The following is a 22,058-nucleotide window of genomic DNA, read 5'->3' as shown; positions in this document are numbered from 1 at the left end:
CAACAGGGCCGCCATCAGAAATTTGCGGTCCCTTAAAACAGCTCTGGGTCTGGGCCCCCGGGGACTCGGCTCCAAGTCCACCCCCCAAAGCTTGCTTTCAAATCCGGCCAACAGGAATATACAGACACAAACAGATGCACTGATACAAAAGGACACAGATACACACATACTGACACACACACATACATACTAACAGACACACATAGTGAAACAGACATACACACATATAGGCATACATACTGACACAATCGTTACTAAAACCAGAATAGAGTCTATTTAATCAGAAGAGACACAGTGGTGGTAGTGGGGAGAAAGCGGGGGTGTAACCCCTAATTGATTGGTAACTTTTCAATGAAACAATGCTAAAGAAAAAGGGTGAAAAAACAGAACCAAAGCTACCAGCAGGTGTCTCCTAAGAGATGCAATTAGTAAGTAATATCAAGGTGAAGCCTTTTCACTGTTACATATAGTGATTGTAAAACTTTTTATGCTTGTAGTTATAATAGGTCACAAAAAGAATAATAATAATAATAATAAAGGGAAAAAGTGTAAAAATAAAACATAAACAAAATAAAGCAGGATGTTCAGTCCCATTTGTGTCTGGTAATATATGCTGTACAAGCACCGCAACAGCTCTGAGGGCTGTGAATAGGTAGGAAGATTAATTATCTGTGCATATTGATGTGAGTGTAGCAAGTCAAAGTCTGGAGGAAAAAGGAGGTACAAATTACCTAGATTCAACTACAGTAAAGATCTAGTATTCCTTGTAGATACTTATTTGACTAAACCCTTTTTTGACGCTACAGCCATCCCTATATAGGTTGAGATAACAGTATAGTCGTGAGGGCTGAGCCTTCAGTCTGATGATAATCTACCTATTCAGATATATTGCAGAAAGAAAATAGAGGCTTAATGGCCATGAGTATATATTCGCTCATTCCTATTGCAGGCTGACCGGAAGGGAGATACAAATCTGGTTGATTCTGTTACAATAAGAATCTTAAGTTACTTTGTATGTGCTCGTTTGATACAGCCCATTCCGATTTTCAGCCTATAAAGGTTTAGCAAGTGGCGTGTCAAAGAGAGCCTTCAGTCTAATGATAGTAGATTTTTTTATGCACTATAACACAGACAGATAGGAATAGAAGCTAAACGAATGAGGTGCAAATTAATCAAATCCTATTGGTGAAGGATTTAATGTGCCTTCGAGGGCACCCCTTAAATAAATGCCTGCTCTAGCAATAATACCTCCCACTGTTAGACAAGGTAAGCAGTATATTCTTGCGGACTGAACACCCTAAGACAGGACGCCTAAATGACAGGTAAGTATACCGTCGATGCCAGGTCATGGCGGTGTGTGTTAACACCTAAGAAGTGCCGGCTAGGTGTCCTGAACTCAGCAGTACTTGCGGCTGCAATTTTTTAAAAAGGCCTTGTCGTGCTATTACATGGCCACAGCACTTACTGGGCCCTAAATGCTTTCGGATGGCCCTAAATGCTTTGGCCACATTAGTGTGCAGTTCTGCCTCTACATGCGGGCCCGGGAGGCCGGGCCCCCTAGGGCCGCTGGGCTTGTGACAACAACCATGGTTGTCACCCCTTGATGGCGGCCCTGGGAGTCAGTTCAGAATACTATCCTTTACCTACAAAGCTCTTAACAACTCTTCAGCCTCTCCGCTTTGCCAGTGACCTTCTCCTGTCCACTCGTCACACCGTTACTGCTAATTCGCACTTGCAGGCAGCTCCTTTCCTTTGGTACAGCCTGCCTACCCCATCTGATTCTCCCATAGTCTTCAATTGGTTAAGAAGTCCCTCAAGATCTACCTTTTCAGAAAAAACTTTTGGCCTCCCAGAGTAACGTCTATTTTACGAACCTGTCCATTGCTCTGTCCCAATTCTGCTTCTTTCACACCTTTTTATTTGCTGCCCCCTTTAATGCTCTTCTCGTTGTGTTTTTTTATATCCTACCCCCTCTATACTGGAAGCTCATTTGAGAAGGGTCGTCCTCAACCTATTGGTCCTGTAACATTTTGTATATGTATGGTAGGCAATATTTTGCATAAATAACTTAGACCACATAATAAACACAAGCACAGTTTATTTATATTTCCACGGGCTAGGCCATGGTGTTATTTAACGCTTAAAAGGGGTATACCACCATAACTTAAATATTAACGGTAAACATTTTTACATAAACTTTTAACTTTACTTCCAAAACTTTTAACTTTCACCACCACTTAATTGCCAGTCAGTCATAGCTAACCTGACCGCCTTTTAAATACAATCATTTAACACCATATCCTTCCTTAGAACTTGAACTTGCCACAATGCTTTCTAACACCACAAAATCAAATTATAATTAAAGTTAGCAAAAAGGGGAGGGAGGGCGGAGGTCCGTCTGTGCTTCTCTTGTCTGGAAAATAGCTGACAGGGATTGCGCTTGCGCTGTCAATATTTATTCTTATCTGGCTTCTTGCGCTTTGCTCGCTCGTGGACTGCAACCAATCCTCAGTTAGCTCTTGTCCCCAGCAACAGCTGTGTCACCAAATCTGCCCATCTACCTGTCCCACTCTGCCCAACAACTTAACCAGGAGTCATGAACTTCAATTTACTTTACATTCAGTAACTGTACAGCAAGGTCAGCTTAACCCTTTATTGCCACCATACATATATGGCACAGTGCTTAATGCCTGTGGCATCTTATTGTCTATTTTTTTTTGTTAAACTTCCTCATTTTATAATATTGTAAAGCACTGTGGAATAAGATGGCACTATATAAATACTACTAATAATAATAATAGTTTACAAAAACAGCACCTCATAGAAGCTATGATAACATTCTACAAATATATTTGAGGCAAATACATCCACTATGTGGAAATCTAGCGTATATACGCGAGTATAAGCCGACTTTTTCAGCACATTTTTTATGCTGAAAAAGCCCCCCTCGGCTTATACGCGAGTGAGGGCAGTGAGTTCGGGTGAAGATGGCGCCGGGCAGATGGAAATCCTAATGACAATCTCCAGACAGTCTTCTATCTGCCCACACTGCCGGGGCCGGGGCTGGGGCTTGCTGTGTACTCCACTCGCACTGTGCTGCACACTGGGGACACAGACAGCTTCCAGGCAGGGCGCTCTGACTGCGGCTGCTCTGTGCAGGAAAGGCCAGGGATGCGCTGCGGCCTGTTTACCGGGTGGGAGAACATGCTGCACAGCCTGAGACCATGGCCGGTGGGTGTATCTCCTACCTATTATCAACGTGCTGTGTAAAATATATTTGGTTCATATTATGTGTGCATATTATGTGTGCAAGTGAATAAATATGACATGGAAAGCACAAAGGAAAAACCGTGTATATACAGTCCCAGAAAGGTTTGAACACATCTATAACCCAAGTTTTCAGGAAGCTTCCTTCAGGATTTGTGCTGAGATTACTAGGTGTCATTGTTTTCAACTAAACCCTCACATACTATATTATGAAAAGCAATCTCATTCTATCTTTTCATTACACCAAATGTATGTCTCTGTATGTATGTATGTATATATGTCTCTGTATGTAAAAAGAAAAAAATAATCCTGCACTCTATAAAAATATAAATATACTTGCCCGGTGTTTGTCAGGCGAAAATACAAAAATAGATAATCAAGATAGCACTCCCAGGACTTTAATAAATGTAAAACTTAACTATTAATCTTCTTAATCAAAAAAATCGACGTTTCAGTCTGTTACACACAAACTTTCATCAGGAGTAACCCTGATGAAAGTTTGTGTGTAACAGACTGAAACGTCGATTTTTTTGATTAAGAAGATTAAAAGTTAAGTTTTACATTTATTCAAGTCCTGGGAGTGCTATCTTGATTATCTATTTTTGTCTCTGTATGTATGTATGTCTCTGTATCCATGTATGTATGTATGTTTGTCTCTGTATGTATGTCTCTGTATCCATGTATGTATTTACTAGTAGCTGCTGCATTTCCCACCCTAGGCTTATACTCGAGTCAATAAGTTTTCCCAGTTTTTTGTGGTAAAATTAGGTGCCTCGGCTTATATTCGGGTTGGCTTATACTCGAGTATATACGGTATTAATAAACAGGACTATACATAGACTTGAAGTAGGGGGATTTCGTATAAGGCAAAGAAGAGAGCTCTGTACAGTAAGAACAATATCTACTATGTTCTGAGTACTGGTATAAACTAGCTGCAGAAGCCAGATGCCTACCCCACTGGTCTTTCGTTGGATGAGAGCTTGCAATGACTGGGTAGCAAGTAGAAACAATGCTCTCCATGACAAAAATACAAAATGGCTGATCCAGTCTTTCATGTCATATATTGATTTGCCTGATTTTTATTTTTTTGGTATTTTTACCCTAGGATTATGGGCTAGGTATTCTGCTTGCCTTGTGTATTATACCACTGTGCAATTCACAGTGTACAACAGACACCAATGGGCAAATTGGACACAAATATCGTACCCATGGAGCTTATGTGAGACAACAAAAAGGTATGTAGGATCATTTATGTGCTAAATGTTAAATCAAGTCATTTATACATTTTTTCTAAAGATTAATAATTTTATTCTAGCTCTATACTATGAGAATATTCCCCCAATTGTAATGTATATGTATTTAAGCAACGAGTACCTACTTTTTACTTCCAGACCCTTTGTTCAAGATAATTTTATGATTCACCAATTAACCACAACAGACAACAGGTTAAAACAAATCTATTTTTATTGTGACAGTATCATGAAAATGGCAATACAAACACATCAAAATGCAATTTCCACATTAATCATGTAAAGAAATATATTGCAATGCAGTAATTTAAACACATTTGGTCAAACAAATCAATATACAGTTCTACAATAATCACACCTTCTGGTCATATAGGTAATTATTCAGCAGAATGCAAACACATCTGATAACCAGACAATCTTAGCATTATAATTCTTGAATAACGCTTATAGCACTATATAAACATCACTATGCAGCAGTCATCTCTTATCAAATAATTAACTATTTGACTCCTGGCCATTAACCATGTAGACCAACCATCTAGCAATTAACCTTTAACAGAGAAACATGGCAATATTATACTTAGTAGTAATATAATATCCTATCTCTCTTGACTTGGCTATACATTAGTAATTAGATAGTTATGGAGATAATTTTATGGAAATATTCAGAAGACTTATTTCTACCATTACAATTGTAGGCAAAAGAATTACCTCGTTTGGATATATATATATATTTGTGGTCGGAATATACCAGCTGATAGCGTATAATGTCAATTTATACTTATGAACTTAATATATACTAAAAGTTGGTTGGAGTGTGCCGGAACTGACAAGAGGTTAGGCTTGTAATAAAAGAGGGCCCAACTAGATTGTAGTTATGTTTAGAAGAGGGAGAGGTGGGAGGGTCACTTTACGATGTTGCTACAGGTAAGGGGAGGGTTTAGTGGAGTTTTTATAGGGATTAAATCCCTCCCATAATTCCAGATTTCCCACCTTTTATTTATTTGTAGTCGGAATATAGCAGCCGATAGAGTATAAATATGAATTTATACTTATGAACTTAATATATAGTAAAAGTCGGTTGGAGTGTGCCGGAACCGACCAGAGGTTAGGCCTGTAATAAAAGAGGGCAAAAAGATATAATGCAAATCAAACTTCATTTAAACACTTCTCATGTTATTACATAGCCATATTACAGAAAGCCAATCTAACTTCTTTCTCTGGTTGTGGAAAATACTTGCAGTATACAGAAGATTTCCACCGCCCCATATTTTTAATGATGTGTGCAGGTGTATTGTGGCTGGATGGTGCTATAGCAGCTCCTATACGAAATTAATGCCTTGTAAAAGATGCTGGGTTGAGCCCAAGTTTCACCAAAATCGTTCTAGTGTACAACATGAATTTTTGGGTTGCAAGGGGTTTGCCATGTAATGGAAGTAGAGGTGAAGAAGGATTAAATTTATGGAGAGAATGCTTTAACATGTCAAAAACCTTAACTGGGCACCACTTATTCCCTTTAGGGTGGTACGGTATCTGGACTGGGTGACCTATATAAATAGAATGATCATTAATTATAATTTAGTCTGATATCCTAAGGCATAATTCTAGGTCAGATATTTGTGTTACCATAAATTCTTTGGGTCTTAAGAAACCATAAAAAGCCAAATAACTGGCTGCTTTGAGAACCAAGTTGGTATCTGTCTCGAAAGGGGCTGAATCTATAATATCTGAAATACCGCGGAACTTACTGCTGTTGGTAGGGAGTCTTTTCGAAGGGGTCTCTAATTTGAGTTTTAATATGCCTTTCAATACACTTTTGATAGGATATACAGATAAAAAGTCTTGTTGTTAGGAAAAGTGATTAACATGTGATGTTGGATTCCCGTTAAATATAATTTGATTGTATTGTACGCTAACTGTAAAGAGAAGTGGCAACATGTATTAAACACAACTAGTGTTTAAATAGCAAAAACATTTATTATGTGAAAATCAGAAACAAACCTCTGAAACATAGTATAGGCTCTAAAGTATGTATTCCTTGTGTTAGAGGACAAACCGGCTTGGGCCAGAATTTTACTCTGTGACAACAGTAATTCAAGTCCATGATCAGATCTTGGAAAACTGGTGGATCCATAGGGTGTGGATCTGCAGATGGGTGGACTAGAAAGAACTCCTGAAATTTAGATTGTGACAGAGCATCAGCCACCTTTTTGCAGACACCAGGTACGTGTATACATTCTAAATAAAACTGACCAGAGGCTGCTAACCAAGTTAGTTTCCGAACAAGTCTCATGCTGGTGAGAGACTGAAACCTGTCTTTGTATGAGCTGCGGACTGACTGTCTGTGAGGCATCTAACGGCTTGTCCCTTCCATTTATGGCCCCAGGCAAGGGCAGCTGTCATGTTTTTTTCTTTAACAAATGCCAAACAAAAAAAAAATAAGAACCACTCACTTTTTATTTTGAGACAGTTTCAGCACGGCAAACTGATGTGGCAGCAAAGCAGAGAGATAAACTCACAGTCCTTGAAAATAGAAGTTTAGGTGATGTGTCCAGGGTGAGTCCATAAGCAAAGTCCTTTATCCAGTCCAAGGTTGTTCAATAGGAGATCCAGCAGTATTGAAGGAAATTCCAAAAGCAGAGTCAAGGCCAGTCCGAATTAGTTAACCAGGCAATCCAAGTTATAGTTGTATGAAGAGGAGATTCAGAATGGATCCAGTGATGGAACACACAGTCTCTCTAAGAGTCATCCAAAGGATTAGGACGGAAGTTCATGCAATCAATCAGATTAACACATTAATTGTGCCCTGAGGTGTTGGAGATTGGAGATTAAATAGCCAAAGGTGTGTGTACTTCCATGCTGTCTTAAAGGGCCAGTAATTAATGAATACAATTCCTGACAGCATCCACAACAAATGGTAATATTTCGAACAGAATTCTCCAATTCTGACACCTCAGTAGGCCAGCTTGACTGAACCCACTTGTTTATGAATATTGCTGCGTTGCCTACCAAAGCAGCTAAATCAGTACAAACAAAGTGAAAATAAAGAGTGTATACAGTATAAACAATGCAAACAAGTGTGGTAGCTGGAGTGCTACAAACCACCTGAGTGGGAAACCCCTCACACCACTCAATATAACATAAATGAATACATACAAAAGATGGTAAATCACACTTCTGGATAGGTCTGTAAAAAATGTATAGTGTAATACAGTTTGTGTAACTGAACAGTGCAGAATTCTCAAATGAGGTACTCACAAACGTGGAGCCAATGGCGTGTGGCTCTCACTGATATCGCCTTGGGACGTTTTTTGGAAGGATGTCCCTCTCCTGACTGGCTCACTGCTCCCACTTGATTTCCAAATGATTCCAAGATGGGTGAATGTACTCAATTTTTCAGGAAAAATGGATAAATAAATCAAGCTCTTAAATATATAGAAAATGGCATAAATAGCCAATGAATTTATTCTTATAAAAACAAAATATAAAAACACTAGGTGTTAAAATAGCATATAAAATGATGCAGAACTTTTAGCTAGAAACTGCTAAAAGAAAAGGTAGCCAAATGGCCAATGGGTAGTCTGAAACGCGTTTCGCCCCTGTTTCGGGCTTTGTCAATCGGTAATAAAGTCAAAACTCTTCTCTGGCGGCTTTTTCTTACATTGCGTCCTTTAATTTCAGCAGCTGCAGCAGCTCCGGTCCTCCAGGGCCATGTGATCACCATGATCACATGGCCACAATAGGAGTCTGTGGTGCTGCCAGCAGAGGGACTGTCTGAGCTATCAGGCAGTCCCCTAGACAGCTAAAATGTTGTATAAAAAATAATAATAATAAATTAAATATGTTATACATATATAATGCATATATATGATTGCATTATAAGTATACTTTTAGATATATACACATACACACACGCTTTTCCAATACCTGGGGGTTCCCGTTTCCCATAAAAAAGACAGAAGGACCCGGCCCGTTGAATAATTTCCTGGGTATCACGCTAGATTCGGTTAATATGCAAACCAGTTTGCCTAGAGATAACATTGAGCGCATCCTATCCAGCATCGATCTATATCTCTCTGCGGGATCTTGTAATCGTACAGAATTACAGTCTCTACTAGGCTCCCTCAACTTTGCCATGAACATTATTCCACAGGGTAGGGCTTTTATATCTAGACTGCTCAATCTGTTTCCCCGCTTTCAGTCTGATATTTCACTAAACGTTCCGGCTAACTCGGATTTATGAATGTGGCAGGAATTCCTCATGAGATGGAATGGGAAAAGCATGTTTATCCCTTTATTTACCTCTGACTCCCTTACTATTTTTACAGACGCAGCTGCCACCTCAGGCTTTGCAGCTATTTTTGGTGATAATTGGCTATGGGGGGTTTGGCCTATTAAAGTGTACCACTTCTACCCTGTTCGAGCTCTATCCTATTGTAGCTGCTGCAGTAGTATGGAGAGCAGTATGGTCAGGTCAGGCTGTGAGATGATTTTCTGACAACTTAGCCACCTGCCATATAATTAACAAAGGTTGTTCTAAATCTCTGATCATCATGAGTTTTCTGAGGAAATTGAGTTGGCTGGCTGCTAACTATATTTTCTTCTTCGTATGTGTACATTCAGAATGTAGCAGCTGATCATTTGTCTCACTTTAAATTTCAGGAATTCCACAAAGCTTTACAGACAGCAGCCTTGGTGGCTATCCCAGCTCCGTCATGGCAGGACATGACATTGGATTTGGAGATCTTTTAACTCATGGAAGACTCTTTTCGCAATTGGCTTTGTCTGACAATACTAGAAAATCATACGACAGGGCATTCCGTGTTTATAACAGATTCTTGTTTGACTTTCAGGTTGTAAATAAATATTCAATGGAAACTAGTGTAGTTTTCACTGCTTTTTTCCACCTTAAATTAAAATTATCTTACAACACCATCAATTATATCTGACAGGAATACAACACCATATACTTACACATTGGCCAAACAACCACAATTTCCTATCATCTTATCACATCAAAACTAAAAGGAATTCAAACCCCACACCACCATCTTCTAGATCACCTATTCATAGTCAACTCTTCCAATCATTATTCAACTTCATGGATACAACCCCTTTCGAATCACACACTAATCATGTAATTAAAACCGCCATCTACTTAGCTTTCTATAGGTTCCTCAGATCCAGAGAGTTTACCACTACAAGCAGTGGTGTACACATGACCTATGGGGCCCCGGTGCGAAAATTGATCCGTGGGCCCCCCCGCACGCTTACTCTGTGCAGGCCGGGGCCGCAACACATGGCGGCGGGCACCTGGTCGCACCTGGTTGCGACCGCGGTATGTACACCAGTGCATGCAGATGCACACACACTTAACCCCTTAAGGACCAAACTTCTGTAATCAAAGGGAATCATGACATGTCACACATGTCATGTGTCCTTAAGGGGTTAAAGGACCACTACAGACACCCAGATCACATCAGCTCAATGAAGTGGTCTGGGTGTCAGGTCCCTCTAGTTTTAACCCTGCAGCTAAAAGCATAGCAGTTTCAGAGAAACTGCTATGTTTCACTGAGGGTTAATCCAGCCTCTAGCGGCTATCTCACTGACAGCCGCTAGAGGAGCTTCCGCGATTCTAAGACACTGAACGTCCATAGGAAAGCATTGAGTTATGCTTTCCTATGGGTGGTTTGAATGCGCGCACGGCTCTTGCCGTGCATGCGCATTCGGAGCTGAGCGGCGGAGGGATCCCCAGCGCCAAGGGAGTCCGGCGCTGGAGAAAGGTAAGTGCTGAAGACACACACACACTCTCACGAACAGACGCATACACACTAGCTAACAGACACACACATTTACTGACAGAGACACACTCAGTGACAGACATACATACACACTCACTTACAAAACATACACTCTCACTGACAAACACACACTCATTAACAGACATCAAACAGACTCACTAACACAAACACACACACTAACACACACAGTAACACTAACACGCACAGTAACACTAACACACACACTAACACACACACTAACACACACACACACACACACACTAACACATTTTACACACACACACTAATACATTTTTTTTTTAATTTAAACCCCTCAGCCTCCTTACCTTTTGGAGTGCTGAGGGGATTCCCTGGGGTCCAGTGGTGCTGCTGGGCTCCTGGGGGGCCGGTCACCGGCGGGCAGGCAGGCTGGCCGGTGCGCGAGGGAGCACTCTCCCCTGAGTGCTTCCTCTTCAGCTCCCTCGCGCACCGTGTACTGATACCGGCGCCGGAAGATGACGTCATCTTCCGGCTCCGGCATCAGTGCGGTGCGCGAGGGAGCTGAAGAGGAAGCACTCTGGGGAGAGTGCTCCCTCGCGCACCGGCCAGCCTGACTGCCTGCCGGGTGTAAGCAGGGCCAGCCTCGGGGGGCCCGGAGGTGGCCGGCTCCAGGGCCCCCCAGGAGAAGAGGCTGGCCCAGTGCGTACATACCGGGTCGCAGGGGCGGCCGGGCCCCCTGGTGGGCCGGGCCCGGTCGCAGCTGCGACCCCTGTGACCCAGGTATGTACGCCACTGACTACAAGCATCACATACCAAGACGCCATCAAGAGATCCCAGATTGTAAAAATACAAGATCACTGCATACTATCCCTCAACCACACTAAAATTACACCAAAAAATCAACTGGTAAAGATCCCCTATTTTCCTACAAATGGTGCCTGGTACAGGTACTAGATAAATTCTGACCAACCTTTGTTTACCTTCCCTGGCAATGCTCTCACCGCTAGTAAATTCATGCTCTATATTAGAGTATTATTGGGAAGGTTAGGCCTTAATCCATCGCACTACTCAGGATACTCTTCCGCTATATGATTGTCAAATTGTAGGCTGAAATAAATCTTGTATGGTATACTTTTTGCGCCCTCTTTTATTACAGGCCTACCGCATCGTCAGTTTCGGCACACCACAACCAACTGTTCATATTATCTATATTGTTATACCGTATAAGTTATATACTGTCATTACGGCTTTCTATGCACTGAACACAAATATGCATTATATATATGTATAAAATATTATAAAATGTTTTAATTATTTTATCATATATTATACATATAGGAAATAAAAGCGTGTGTGTATATGTATGTATGGTATGTGTGTGTGTGTATATATATATATATATATTGTGGCAAGGTCAGAGAGGCTTTCTATGTAATAGATTGGAGCGATCTCTCTTCCTAGCATGATTGGGTTAATTGGGGGGGGAGTCACCCCTTGAATGTTATCAACCAGGTGAATGTAATTAACCAGCCCTAGGGTTTTAAAAGGTTAGCCTCTGAAGACATCAGAGAGTCTAACAGCTGGGAGAGAGTGTAACGAGTATATACCCCTACACGCAGGATCCAGCCTAACAGAAGACAGTACAGAGGAGAGATACGTCTACCGGACCTTAGAGTGGCCGGACTCGACGTAATAGGATAAGACAGAGTCAGGAACGATCCGAGGTCAAGGGCACAAAGAGACAGCGTAAACGAAAACTAGCCGGGGACTGGTACACAGGAATCAGCAAGCCGGCAAACAGTACAGAATAGGATAAAGCGAAAACGAAGTCAGAATACAAAGCCAAGGTCAAATACGGAGAAACACAACTGAACACAACAAGCACTAAAGGGAACTGTAGCAGAAACCACGATAGGGCAAGGAACAAAGGGAAAAGGGTAAGTATAAGTAGCCTTCAAACTAATGTGATTGGCTCCTGTCACTTCCACTCCCCCAACAGGTAAGTGTATGGGGTGATTGGCATGACAGGAGCCAATGGGAGCCTTTTTGCAATTTAGGCTCCCACTGTCTCTTTAAGAGCGCGCCCGAGATTCGCGGCGCGCTCTTAGCTGCAGGCGGGACACGTGACCGCTTCTCGCGGTCACTGCCCGCCTTCCTGTCTGAACAGTCGGACGAGCCGCGCGCGGCTCGTGCAGCCGCAGGACCGCGCGCGGCTTGAAGAGAGGACCGCGTCCGGCCCCCGGATAAGGTAAGTACCGCTACAGTACCCCCCCCTGAGGACACGCCCTCCGGGCGGGCAGGACCAGGCCTGGCAGGAAAACGCGAATGGAAAGAACGTACAAGGCGGGGAGCATGAACAGCATCCGCAGAAATCCAACTGCGCTCCTCAGGCCCATAACCCTTCCAATGTACCAAGTACTGAAGCCGACCCCTAAGAAAACGAGAGTCAATAACAGCAGATACTTCGAACTCCTCATGACCCTCCACAGAGACAGGAGGGGGAGGGGGAGTATGCCGGGTATAGCGGTTGCGTACGTAAGGCTTCAACAAAGAGGTGTGAAATACATTGGGTATACGCAGATTCTTAGGCAGACCCAAGGCATAAGAAACGGGATTAACCTTATGTATAATGCGATAAGGACCAATGAAGCGGGGAGCCAATTTCATAGAAGGCACCCGGAGGCGAATATTCCGTGTGGAAAGCAAAACCCTGTCCCCCACAACATAGGAAGGAGCCGCTCTGCGATGCTTGTCAGCCTGAGCCTTCTGGCGGGCAGCAGAGTCCACCAAAGAACGCTGAACCTGCTCCCAAGTATTACGCAAACCAGCCAAATGCTCATCCAGAACTGGCATGCCCTGAGAGGAGAATGCAGCCGGAAGAACAACGGGATGCTGGCCATAGACAACGTAAAAAGGGCTTTTGCCGGAAGAATCATGAGTGGCATTATTCCGAGCAAATTCAGCCCAAGGAAGCAGGTCAGACCAATTGTCCTGATGGTGAGACACAAAACAACGGAGGTACTGCTCAAGAGACTGGTTGGCACGTTCAGCAGCTCCATTAGACTGGGGATGGTAAGCGGAAGAAAATGAGAGGGAAATACCCATCTCCGAACAAAAGGCTTTCCAGAACCTGGAAATAAATTGGCTACCCCTATCGGATACAATAGATAAGGGAATACCATGTAATCGAAACACTTCTCTAGCGAAGATAAGAGCCAATTCCTTGGAAGTGGGCAACTTGCGAAGAGACACAAAGTGAGCCATTTTGGAAAACCGATCTACTATCATTAGGATGACTGTGTTACCATTCGAAGGGGGTAATTCAACACTAAAATCCATTGATAGATTAGACCAAGGTCTCTCGGGAACGGGCAACGGATGCAACAGCCCACAAGGAACTCTACGAGAGGTTTTCATACATGCACAAGTAGTACAAGCACTTATATAGTCAGTAACATCCTTACGTAAGGTATCCCACCAGAAATACCGAGAAACGGCTGACACTGTTTTGGAAATACCAGGATGTCCAGCAGTCTTAGTATCGTGATAAAGTGACAGAATATCCCGTCTCTCGGGAATGTCAACGAACAATTTATCATTAGGCCTCTCGCTGGGTGCCATGCCTTGTTTCGCTTGTATGGCCTGCAAGAGGGACGAGGAAATAGACAATATAGTAGTTGCTATTATCCTGTCTGGGGGAATGACAGGAGTGACATCAATCTCCTGTTTGTCAATAGTCTCGAATTGTCTGGACAGAGCGTCCGCTTTGGTGTTCCGGTCACCTGGCCTATAGGTGATTATATAATTAAAATGAGACAAGAACAGTGACCACCTAGCCTGCCTTGAAGACAATCTTTTAGCTTCGCTAAGGTAGGATAGGTTCTTATGATCTGTAAATATGAGAATAGGATCCTTAGTTCCTTCTAGCAAATGTCTCCATTCTTTGAGTGCTAAAATGATAGCAAGGAGTTCGCGATTACCCACATCATAATTCCTCTCTGCCTTGGACATTTGTTTAGAAAAGAAGCCACAAGGATGCAATGGCTTGTCAGGAGACTCTCTTTGGGATAAGACAGCACCTACCCCTATATCGGAAGCATCAACCTCAAGTATATATGGCAATGAGGGGACAGGATGCTGTAAAATAGGGGCAGAGGCGAACGTAGTTTTAAGAAAGTCAAAAGCCTGAAGTGCCTCAGTAGACCAGACACGTGTATTGCCATCCTTTTTAGTCATACGAGTAATAGGCGCTACTATAGACGAAAAACCTTTGATAAAACGTCTATAATAATTAGAGAAACCCAGAAAACGCTGGATGGCTTTCAGACCTTGCGGCAGAGGCCATTCTATGACTGCAGCGAGCTTCTGGGGATCCATCCGAAAACCCTCGGCGGAAATCAAATACCCTAAAAACTGGACCTCGGACTGGTCGAATAGACATTTTTCTAATTTGCAATAAAGACCATTAGCAAGAAGGGTCTTCAGAACTGTTGTAACATGTCTGTGATGAGCGTGAATGTCAGTAGAATATATTAAAATGTCATCCAAGTACACAATAACAAATGAGTGAATAAAGTCCCTTAAGACATCATTAATAAATTCTTGGAACACTGCTGGGGCATTGCAAAGCCCAAATGGCATGACGGTATACTCATAATGACCTGACCGAGTGTTAAAGGCTGTCTTCCATTCGTGGTCCTTTTTAATACGTATCAAATTGTATGCTCCTCTAAGATCTAATTTGGTGAATACCGTAGCATGTTTGAGCCTGTCAAACAATTCTGTTATTAATGGTATAGGGTAAGCATTTTTGATGGTGATTTTATTAAGACCTCTATAATCAATGCAAGGTCTTAAATCACCTTCTTTCTTTGATACAAAGAAGAACCCCGCTCCAGCCGGAGAAGAGGATCTTCTAATAAATCCCTTGTCTAATGACTCTTTAATGTACTCCTCCATGACACGGTTTTCTTGAACCGATAGGGGGTACACCCTGCCCTTAGGAGGTATAGTACCAGGCAACAAATCAATAGCACAATCGTAGGGTCTGTGAGGCGGTAATTTGTCAGCCTCTCTTTTATCAAAGACAGTCTTTAAAGTTAAATACTGAGAGGGTATTGTCGTAGATAAAGGAGGAACAGTAGGAACGTTAATAGAATTCACAGGCGTGACTTCAATAGTACATGACTCATGGCAGGCTTCACTCCATGATTTTATCTGCCCTGTCTCCCAGTCAAAAATGGGATTGTGGGCACGTAACCATGGATACCCTAACACCAACTGTGAAGAGGGAGAGGTGATGACCTGGAACCGAATGGTTTCATAGTGTAGAACCCCTGTGTACATGTGTAGCGGTGCAGTCTCGTGAGTAACAACAGGAGATATCAATGGTCTACCATCTATGGCCTCAACGGCCAAGGGTATCTCCTTCTCTCTGATGGGAATATTGTTTCTCTTTACAAAACCAGAGTCTATAAAGTTCTCGGCTGCCCCAGAATCAACCAGGGCGTCTATGTTTTCAACTATACAACTCTCTCCCATATGTAAAGAAACAGGGAGAAGCAGTCGGTTAGGAGGCAATGTAGGAGACTTAGAAATCACACCCAAGGCCAGTCCCCTATAAGGTCTTAGGTGCGAGAGTTTTCCGGGAGCAGAGGACACTCCTTTACCATATGGTCTCTCTTACCACAATATAGGCAGAGTCCCTCCCTTCTCCTATGTAATTTCTCAGTATCTGAGAGTTTGGCAACCCCTAATTGCATAGGTTCCTCTTCAGATACTTTAACACTCTCCGGTATATTAACTCTGGGTTGAATAGGTGTAACAAAACGTCTATTCCTGTTCTTAGTATAGAGCCTGTCACGAATCCTATTATCTATATCGATGAGGTAGTCAATAAGGTCCTCTAAGGCAATAGGAAGCTCCTTAGCTGCTACCTCATCCAATATAGAGTCTGATAAACCTTCCATGAAGGCCGTAGTTAACCCATTATTGGTCCAATCGACCTGTGAGGCAAGGGTACGAAACTGTATAGCGTAATCAGCCACAGACCTAGAACCCTGTTTAACCCTCATTAATGCTCTAGCGGCATTCTTAGACCTTTTCATAGTATCAAAAGTCCTTTTTGCAATTTAGGCTCCCACTGTCTCTTTAAGAGCGCGCCCGAGATTCGCGGCGCGCTCTTAGCTGCAGGCGGGACACGTGACCGCTTCTCGCGGTCACTGCCCGCCTTCCTGTCTGAACAGTCAGACGAGCCGCGCACGGCTCGTGCAGCCGCAGGACCGCGCGCGGCTTGAAGAGAGGACCGCGTCCGGCCCCCGGATAAGGTAAGTACCGCTACAGAGAGGAGGTAGTTAAGCCTGAGACTCTGAGAAAAAGGTACTGTGTGAAACCTGCTAAAAGTGCTGTATTTCATTTTGTTTAAAACTGGGAACTAGATTAGCTGGCCAGTTGGATAGTTAGTAATACTGTTGTTTAGTAAGTCTCCAAGTTGGAGTAGGATTTATTTTCTTCTTGTTTTATTTTGTGGGAGAGCACAACCTTGTATAAATTGTGGAAAGTGACAATAAACTGCAGTACTATTTTATCCTGACTGTTGCACTTGAAGTTTATTGTGAAGAGCCTGGCCATCCTGCCACAAGTGGTGTCAGAAGTGGGATTAGCTGTTTGAACCCTGTATTAACATGGAGGATGTGTTAAAGGCCTTGCTGCATGCTACCACAGTGCAACAGGAAGCTAACTGGCTGATAACTGCTCAAATGGGGGCTGTGTTGCAGGCACAGCCAGAGGACAGGACTGTCCTGAAGGAGATTGTGCAGCAACTCTCAAAAACTACCAGAGAGGAGCAAAGCAGCGGTTCAAAGCCAATACGTGCAAATCAGTATCTGCAAAAGATGACGCCGCAAGATGATGTGGAAGCATATCATTGCTTTTGAGCGAACTGCTATCAGAGAGCAATGGCCTCATGCTCAATGGGCTGGCATAGTTGCACCTTTTCTACTTGGTGATGCTCAAAAAGCTTACTTTGACCTAGAGGAAGAGGCAGCTGCAAGCTATGAGGTTCTTAAAGCAGAGATTCTTGCAAGGACTGGCGTGACTCCAGTGATCCGGGCCCAAAGGTTCTACAATTGGAAATTCCAGGAACAGAAGGCACCCAGGTCACAAATGTTTGACTTGATTCATCTGGCAAGGAGATGGTTAAAACCAGAGAGTTCAACACCTGCACAAATAATTGAGACATTAGTTTTGGATCGGTTCTTGCGAGGATTACCCCATGGTCTGCGACAGTGGGCAGGACAGGGTAGCCCTACCACTTATGATTCAATGGTGGCCCTGGTTGAAAGATATACAGCAGTGAGAGAGTTAAAATCTACAGCACCACCTGCAGTACAACATAACCAAGGACTGATTCCAGGCTCAAAGACCTTGAACTATGGCACAATTCAAAAGCCTTTGATACAGACCAGGAGAACCCCAGTTACCTGCTTTGAGTGTGGGGAGCTAGGACACATAAAGGCTGTGTGTCCACATTTGCAAGAACCTATGGAATGTGGGTATAATTCTGTAAATGAGGACTTTTGTGGACTGATCTGTTTGGTGGTGAAACATACTGAAACATGCATATATGATAAAACTGTTTTGTTAAATGGGAAGGCAACCATGGCTCTTGTGGATTCAGGTAGTGACATTACCCTAGTGACAAGCAGTTTGATTAAGCCTTCTCAATTGATACCAGAAAAGAAGGTTAAGGTACTTTGTGTGCATGGCTGTACTGTATCATACCCTACTACCTCTATAAAAATAGGCTGTCTTGGCCAAACATACCCAGTATTGGCAGCAGTTGTGCCTAAATTGCCACATGCTCTTATTCTCGGGCGCAATTTCCCAGGCTTTGAAAGCCTTATTCAGACCCAGGGTGAATCCATAAGTGAGAGCCCTCTATGTATTTTTCCATTTACACACCCTGACTTGTTTTATGATCAATGTAAAAGGCGCAAGTCAAGGGGGCGGAGCCAACGATGAAACGGAGCAGACGCCATTTACTAGAGCTCCACACGGCCAGCGCAAACTATAAGAAATATATGCACACCCGCAGCCCATCGACTAAAACCATCGACCGATACGACCCCCTGACACCGAGCTGAACACACAGATGCCTTTTTTTTTTAAAACGGGCACAAAAAGCCGCACTAAGGGAACGGGGGCCTACCACACACGCGACCAGTACCTCACCAGGGAGCTGACAGTGTGGCTTGATCGGAGCTCGCAACACACAGAAGCAGACTCCCACACGTCGGAAGCAATGGGACGGAGGTCTCACAAACCGGCCACAAGTGCTCCCACTCCACACAGGGACGTAAGCAGCTTGCTGCACACCCCTTCACCTGCACAGAACTGGGCCCACACGGAGGCCTCACCAGAAAGGTCTGAAGATGTGGACTCAGTACTCAGCGCAGCTACATCCATCACAGGCAATGCAAAACTGCAGACTACTGATGGACTGACACCAGCGACGAAACAAGACATCCAGGCCATGCTGATGGGACTCCAGGGTAACTTACAGAAGATGTGGCAAACAGATCTAAAAGGGCTAGAGGCAGAAGTACAGGCGGTATCGGCCCGTACTCAGGCCACTGAACGAGAAACTACAGACCTGCGCCGAGACCTAATCTCACTAACAGATACAGTAGCCCAGCTGCAAACAACACAGGCCACCATCTCCAGGCAAGTAAACATCCTAGACGACCGGGGTCGGAGAAAAAATTTCAAGATCAGGGGGATATCGGAGTCAGTGCCACTGGAGGAACTGCCCCATTTTATCAGACGCCTGGTGGCCTCCCTCATCCCCAACAGGCATCAAAACACTTTATATTCGATGGCGTATACCGCATAGCCAAGCCGCAACACACATTCGCAAACGATCCCACATCTCTGACACACAATCTCCCTCCACAGCCTCAAGAGCTCAGTCTCAAGACGACACTGATACCCATGCTCTATAACCCGACTCCACTACACATAGACGACATTTTAACCCCTAGCCCTTTTACTGCTACTCAACTCTACATACACCACTTAGTCGGAAAGGGAAAGGGAGCTTACCAGCGTAATCCCTGTATCAGACTCAAATCGCATTTGGTGCAATGTACCACAATAACGCCTACCACGAACCTTTAAGACACAGACAACCAACTCGATATAACCAATCAGTCCCATATAATTAAAATGTGCACTGATCACCCTTTCCCCAACCGCGAGATGCTCAGACTACTGCTATGTTTTATGCATGTGCTGTTGTGGCAACCCAATACAATGTCTGTTACCTTAAATTTGCACTGAAAAATAGAGATTTACAAAAAAAAAAAAAGGCGCAAGTCAAGGCGTGAACGAAGGGAAGATAAGCATAGGGGAACTATGAATTTACAAATGGCTTTGATTAATGAAGCGAAGAGTAATGAAGGTGTGGTCTTACCTAGTCCAAGTACTAATTCCACACCTTCAACTGAAATATTGATTGAACCCCATGTCCAAACCCTACAACAGGTTGATATTGAGGACTTGGGCATTGGTTCAGGTCAATTTGGAAGGGAACAAGTTAATGACTTAACATTGCAAAATGCCCGTAACCAAGTTATAGAAATTAATGGTACTATGGTTGATGGGAAATCCAGAGAGATGTATCCCCGTTTCATTCTTAGAAATGACTGCTTTATAGAGTTATCAAAGATGAGGGGCTAGAGATTGAACAGCTTTTGGTACCCAGATCTTTCAGAAGGAAGGTGTTAGATCTGGCTCATTCTCACTTATTTGGGGGGCACCTGGGGGTTGAAAAAACTCAGGAAAGGATTCTAAGGAGATTTTTCTGGCCTGGGGTATATGAAGAGGTCAAGAGGTACTGTTCCTCATGCCCAGACTGCCAACTAGCAGCCCCAAAACCTAACTTAAGAGCACCCCTAATCCCATTGCCTATAATTGAAATCCCTTTTGAGCGAATTGCTATGGATTTGGTGGGACCATTGGAAAAGTCAGCTAAGGGTAATCAGTACATTCTGGTTGTATTGGATTATGCCACACGCTATCCAGAAGCTATTCCGCTTCGCAATACTGCTTCCAAAACCATAGTAAAGGAATTGCTCCAGGTATTTTCTCGGGTAGGGTTACCAAAAGAGATTTTAACTGACCAAGGTACCCCTTTTATGTCCCGACTAATGAAAGAGCTATGCCAATTATTGCAAATAAAAGCCTTGAGGACATCAGTGTACCATCCTCAAACCGATGGCTTAGTAGAAAGATTCAATAGAACCCTAAAACACATGTTGCGCAAGGTTGTGGGTCGAGATGGGAAAAATTGGGACACTCTCTTACCATACTTGCTGTTTGCTATTCGGGAGGTTCCCCAATCTTCTGTAGGGTTTTCCCCTTTTGAGCTCCTTTATGGTAGACACCCAAGGGGTCTATTCGATATAGCAAAGGAAGAATGGGAAGAACAAACAGTACCTGGAAAGAATGTGATTCACTATGTAGATCAACTCAAAGAGCGCATTACACAAATTTCTCCAATAGTCAGGCAATACCTGGAAGAAGCTCAAAGGAGCCAACAGGTTATCTACAACCGTCAGGCAGTAGTAAGGTCCTTCCAACCTGGGTACCGAGTGATGGTACTTGTCCCCACAGCTGAGAGCAAACTCCTGTCTCATTGGCAAGGCCCGTACGAGGTTATTGAACAAGTAGGGCCAGTAAACTATAAAATTAGACAGCCTAATCGTAGGAAAGTTGAACAAGTTTACCATATAAACTTATTAAAGCCCTGGAAGGATAGGGAAAGCTGTATGATTGCTGTAGACAAATCCCCAATTGTTGACGTTAGTATATGCGCTGATCTCACCCCTGAACAGCAGATGGAAGCCAAAGAAATGATATCCAGAAATAAAGATGTATTTTCTAGCATTCCTGGCAGAACTAGCGAAATCTGCCATGACATTATCACAGAACCAGGAATTACAGTAAAATTAAAGCCCTATAGAATTCCTGAGGCCACAAGGGGGGCGATACAAACGGAAGTAGCAAAAATGCTTGAACTAGGAGTTATTGAGGAGTCACATAGCCAGTGGTCTAGCCCCATAGTTTTAGTACCTAAACCAGATGGGTCAGTGCGTTTTTGTAATGATTTTAGAAAACTTAATGAACACTCACAATTTGATGCCTATCCTATGCCCCGAATGGACGAGCTTATTGAGAAACTGGCACAGGCCAGGTTTCTAAGTGTTCTAGACCTAACAAAAGGATATTGGCAGATCCCGCTGACAAAATCAGCTAAAGAGAAGACTGTGTTTGTGACCCCTGAGGGTCTATACCAGTATACCGTCTTACCATTCGGGCTTCATGGAGCCCCAGCAACCTTTCAGAGGTTAATGAACAAACTGCTAAGACCTCACTCCAGGTATGCTTCAGCATACTTAGATGATGTAGTCATCTATAGCCAAGACTGGGTCTCCCATTTGGAAAAGGTAGAAGCAGTATTAAACAGCATAAGGAAAGCTGGTCTTACTGCTAATCCCTCCAAATGTTCCATTGGTTGTATGGAAGCCAAATATCTTGGCTATACTGTAGGGAGAGGACTGGTAAAGCCGCAAATGACTAAAGTTGAGGCAATTGAAAATTGGCCACACCCTCTAAGAAAGAAACAGGTTAAAGCTTTCTTAGGATTAGTTGGCTATTATAGATGCTTCATTCCCCACTTTGCAACCCGAGCTGCCCCTCT

At 43.2% G+C, this 22,058-nt stretch overlaps 1 protein-coding gene across 1 annotated transcript in view; it reads left to right on the top strand.

Annotated features, from left to right (window-relative positions):
• Window positions 1-22,058, top strand: part of LOC134575117 (beta-microseminoprotein-like) — a 64,955-nt gene that overhangs the window by 32,586 nt on the left and 10,311 nt on the right. Inside the window, exon 2 of the mRNA XM_063434290.1 lies at window positions 4,373-4,502. Coding sequence (XP_063290360.1) covers window positions 4,373-4,502 — 130 coding nt within the window. The remainder of the gene's footprint in view (window positions 1-4,372; window positions 4,503-22,058) is intronic.

Source organism: Pelobates fuscus, chromosome 10 (assembly GCF_036172605.1).
Source record: "Pelobates fuscus isolate aPelFus1 chromosome 10, aPelFus1.pri, whole genome shotgun sequence".
Taxonomy (NCBI): Eukaryota; Metazoa; Chordata; class Amphibia; order Anura; family Pelobatidae; genus Pelobates; species Pelobates fuscus.
The sequence above is the reverse complement of the archived record's forward strand: the minus strand, read 5'-3'. Positions and strand labels throughout refer to the sequence as shown.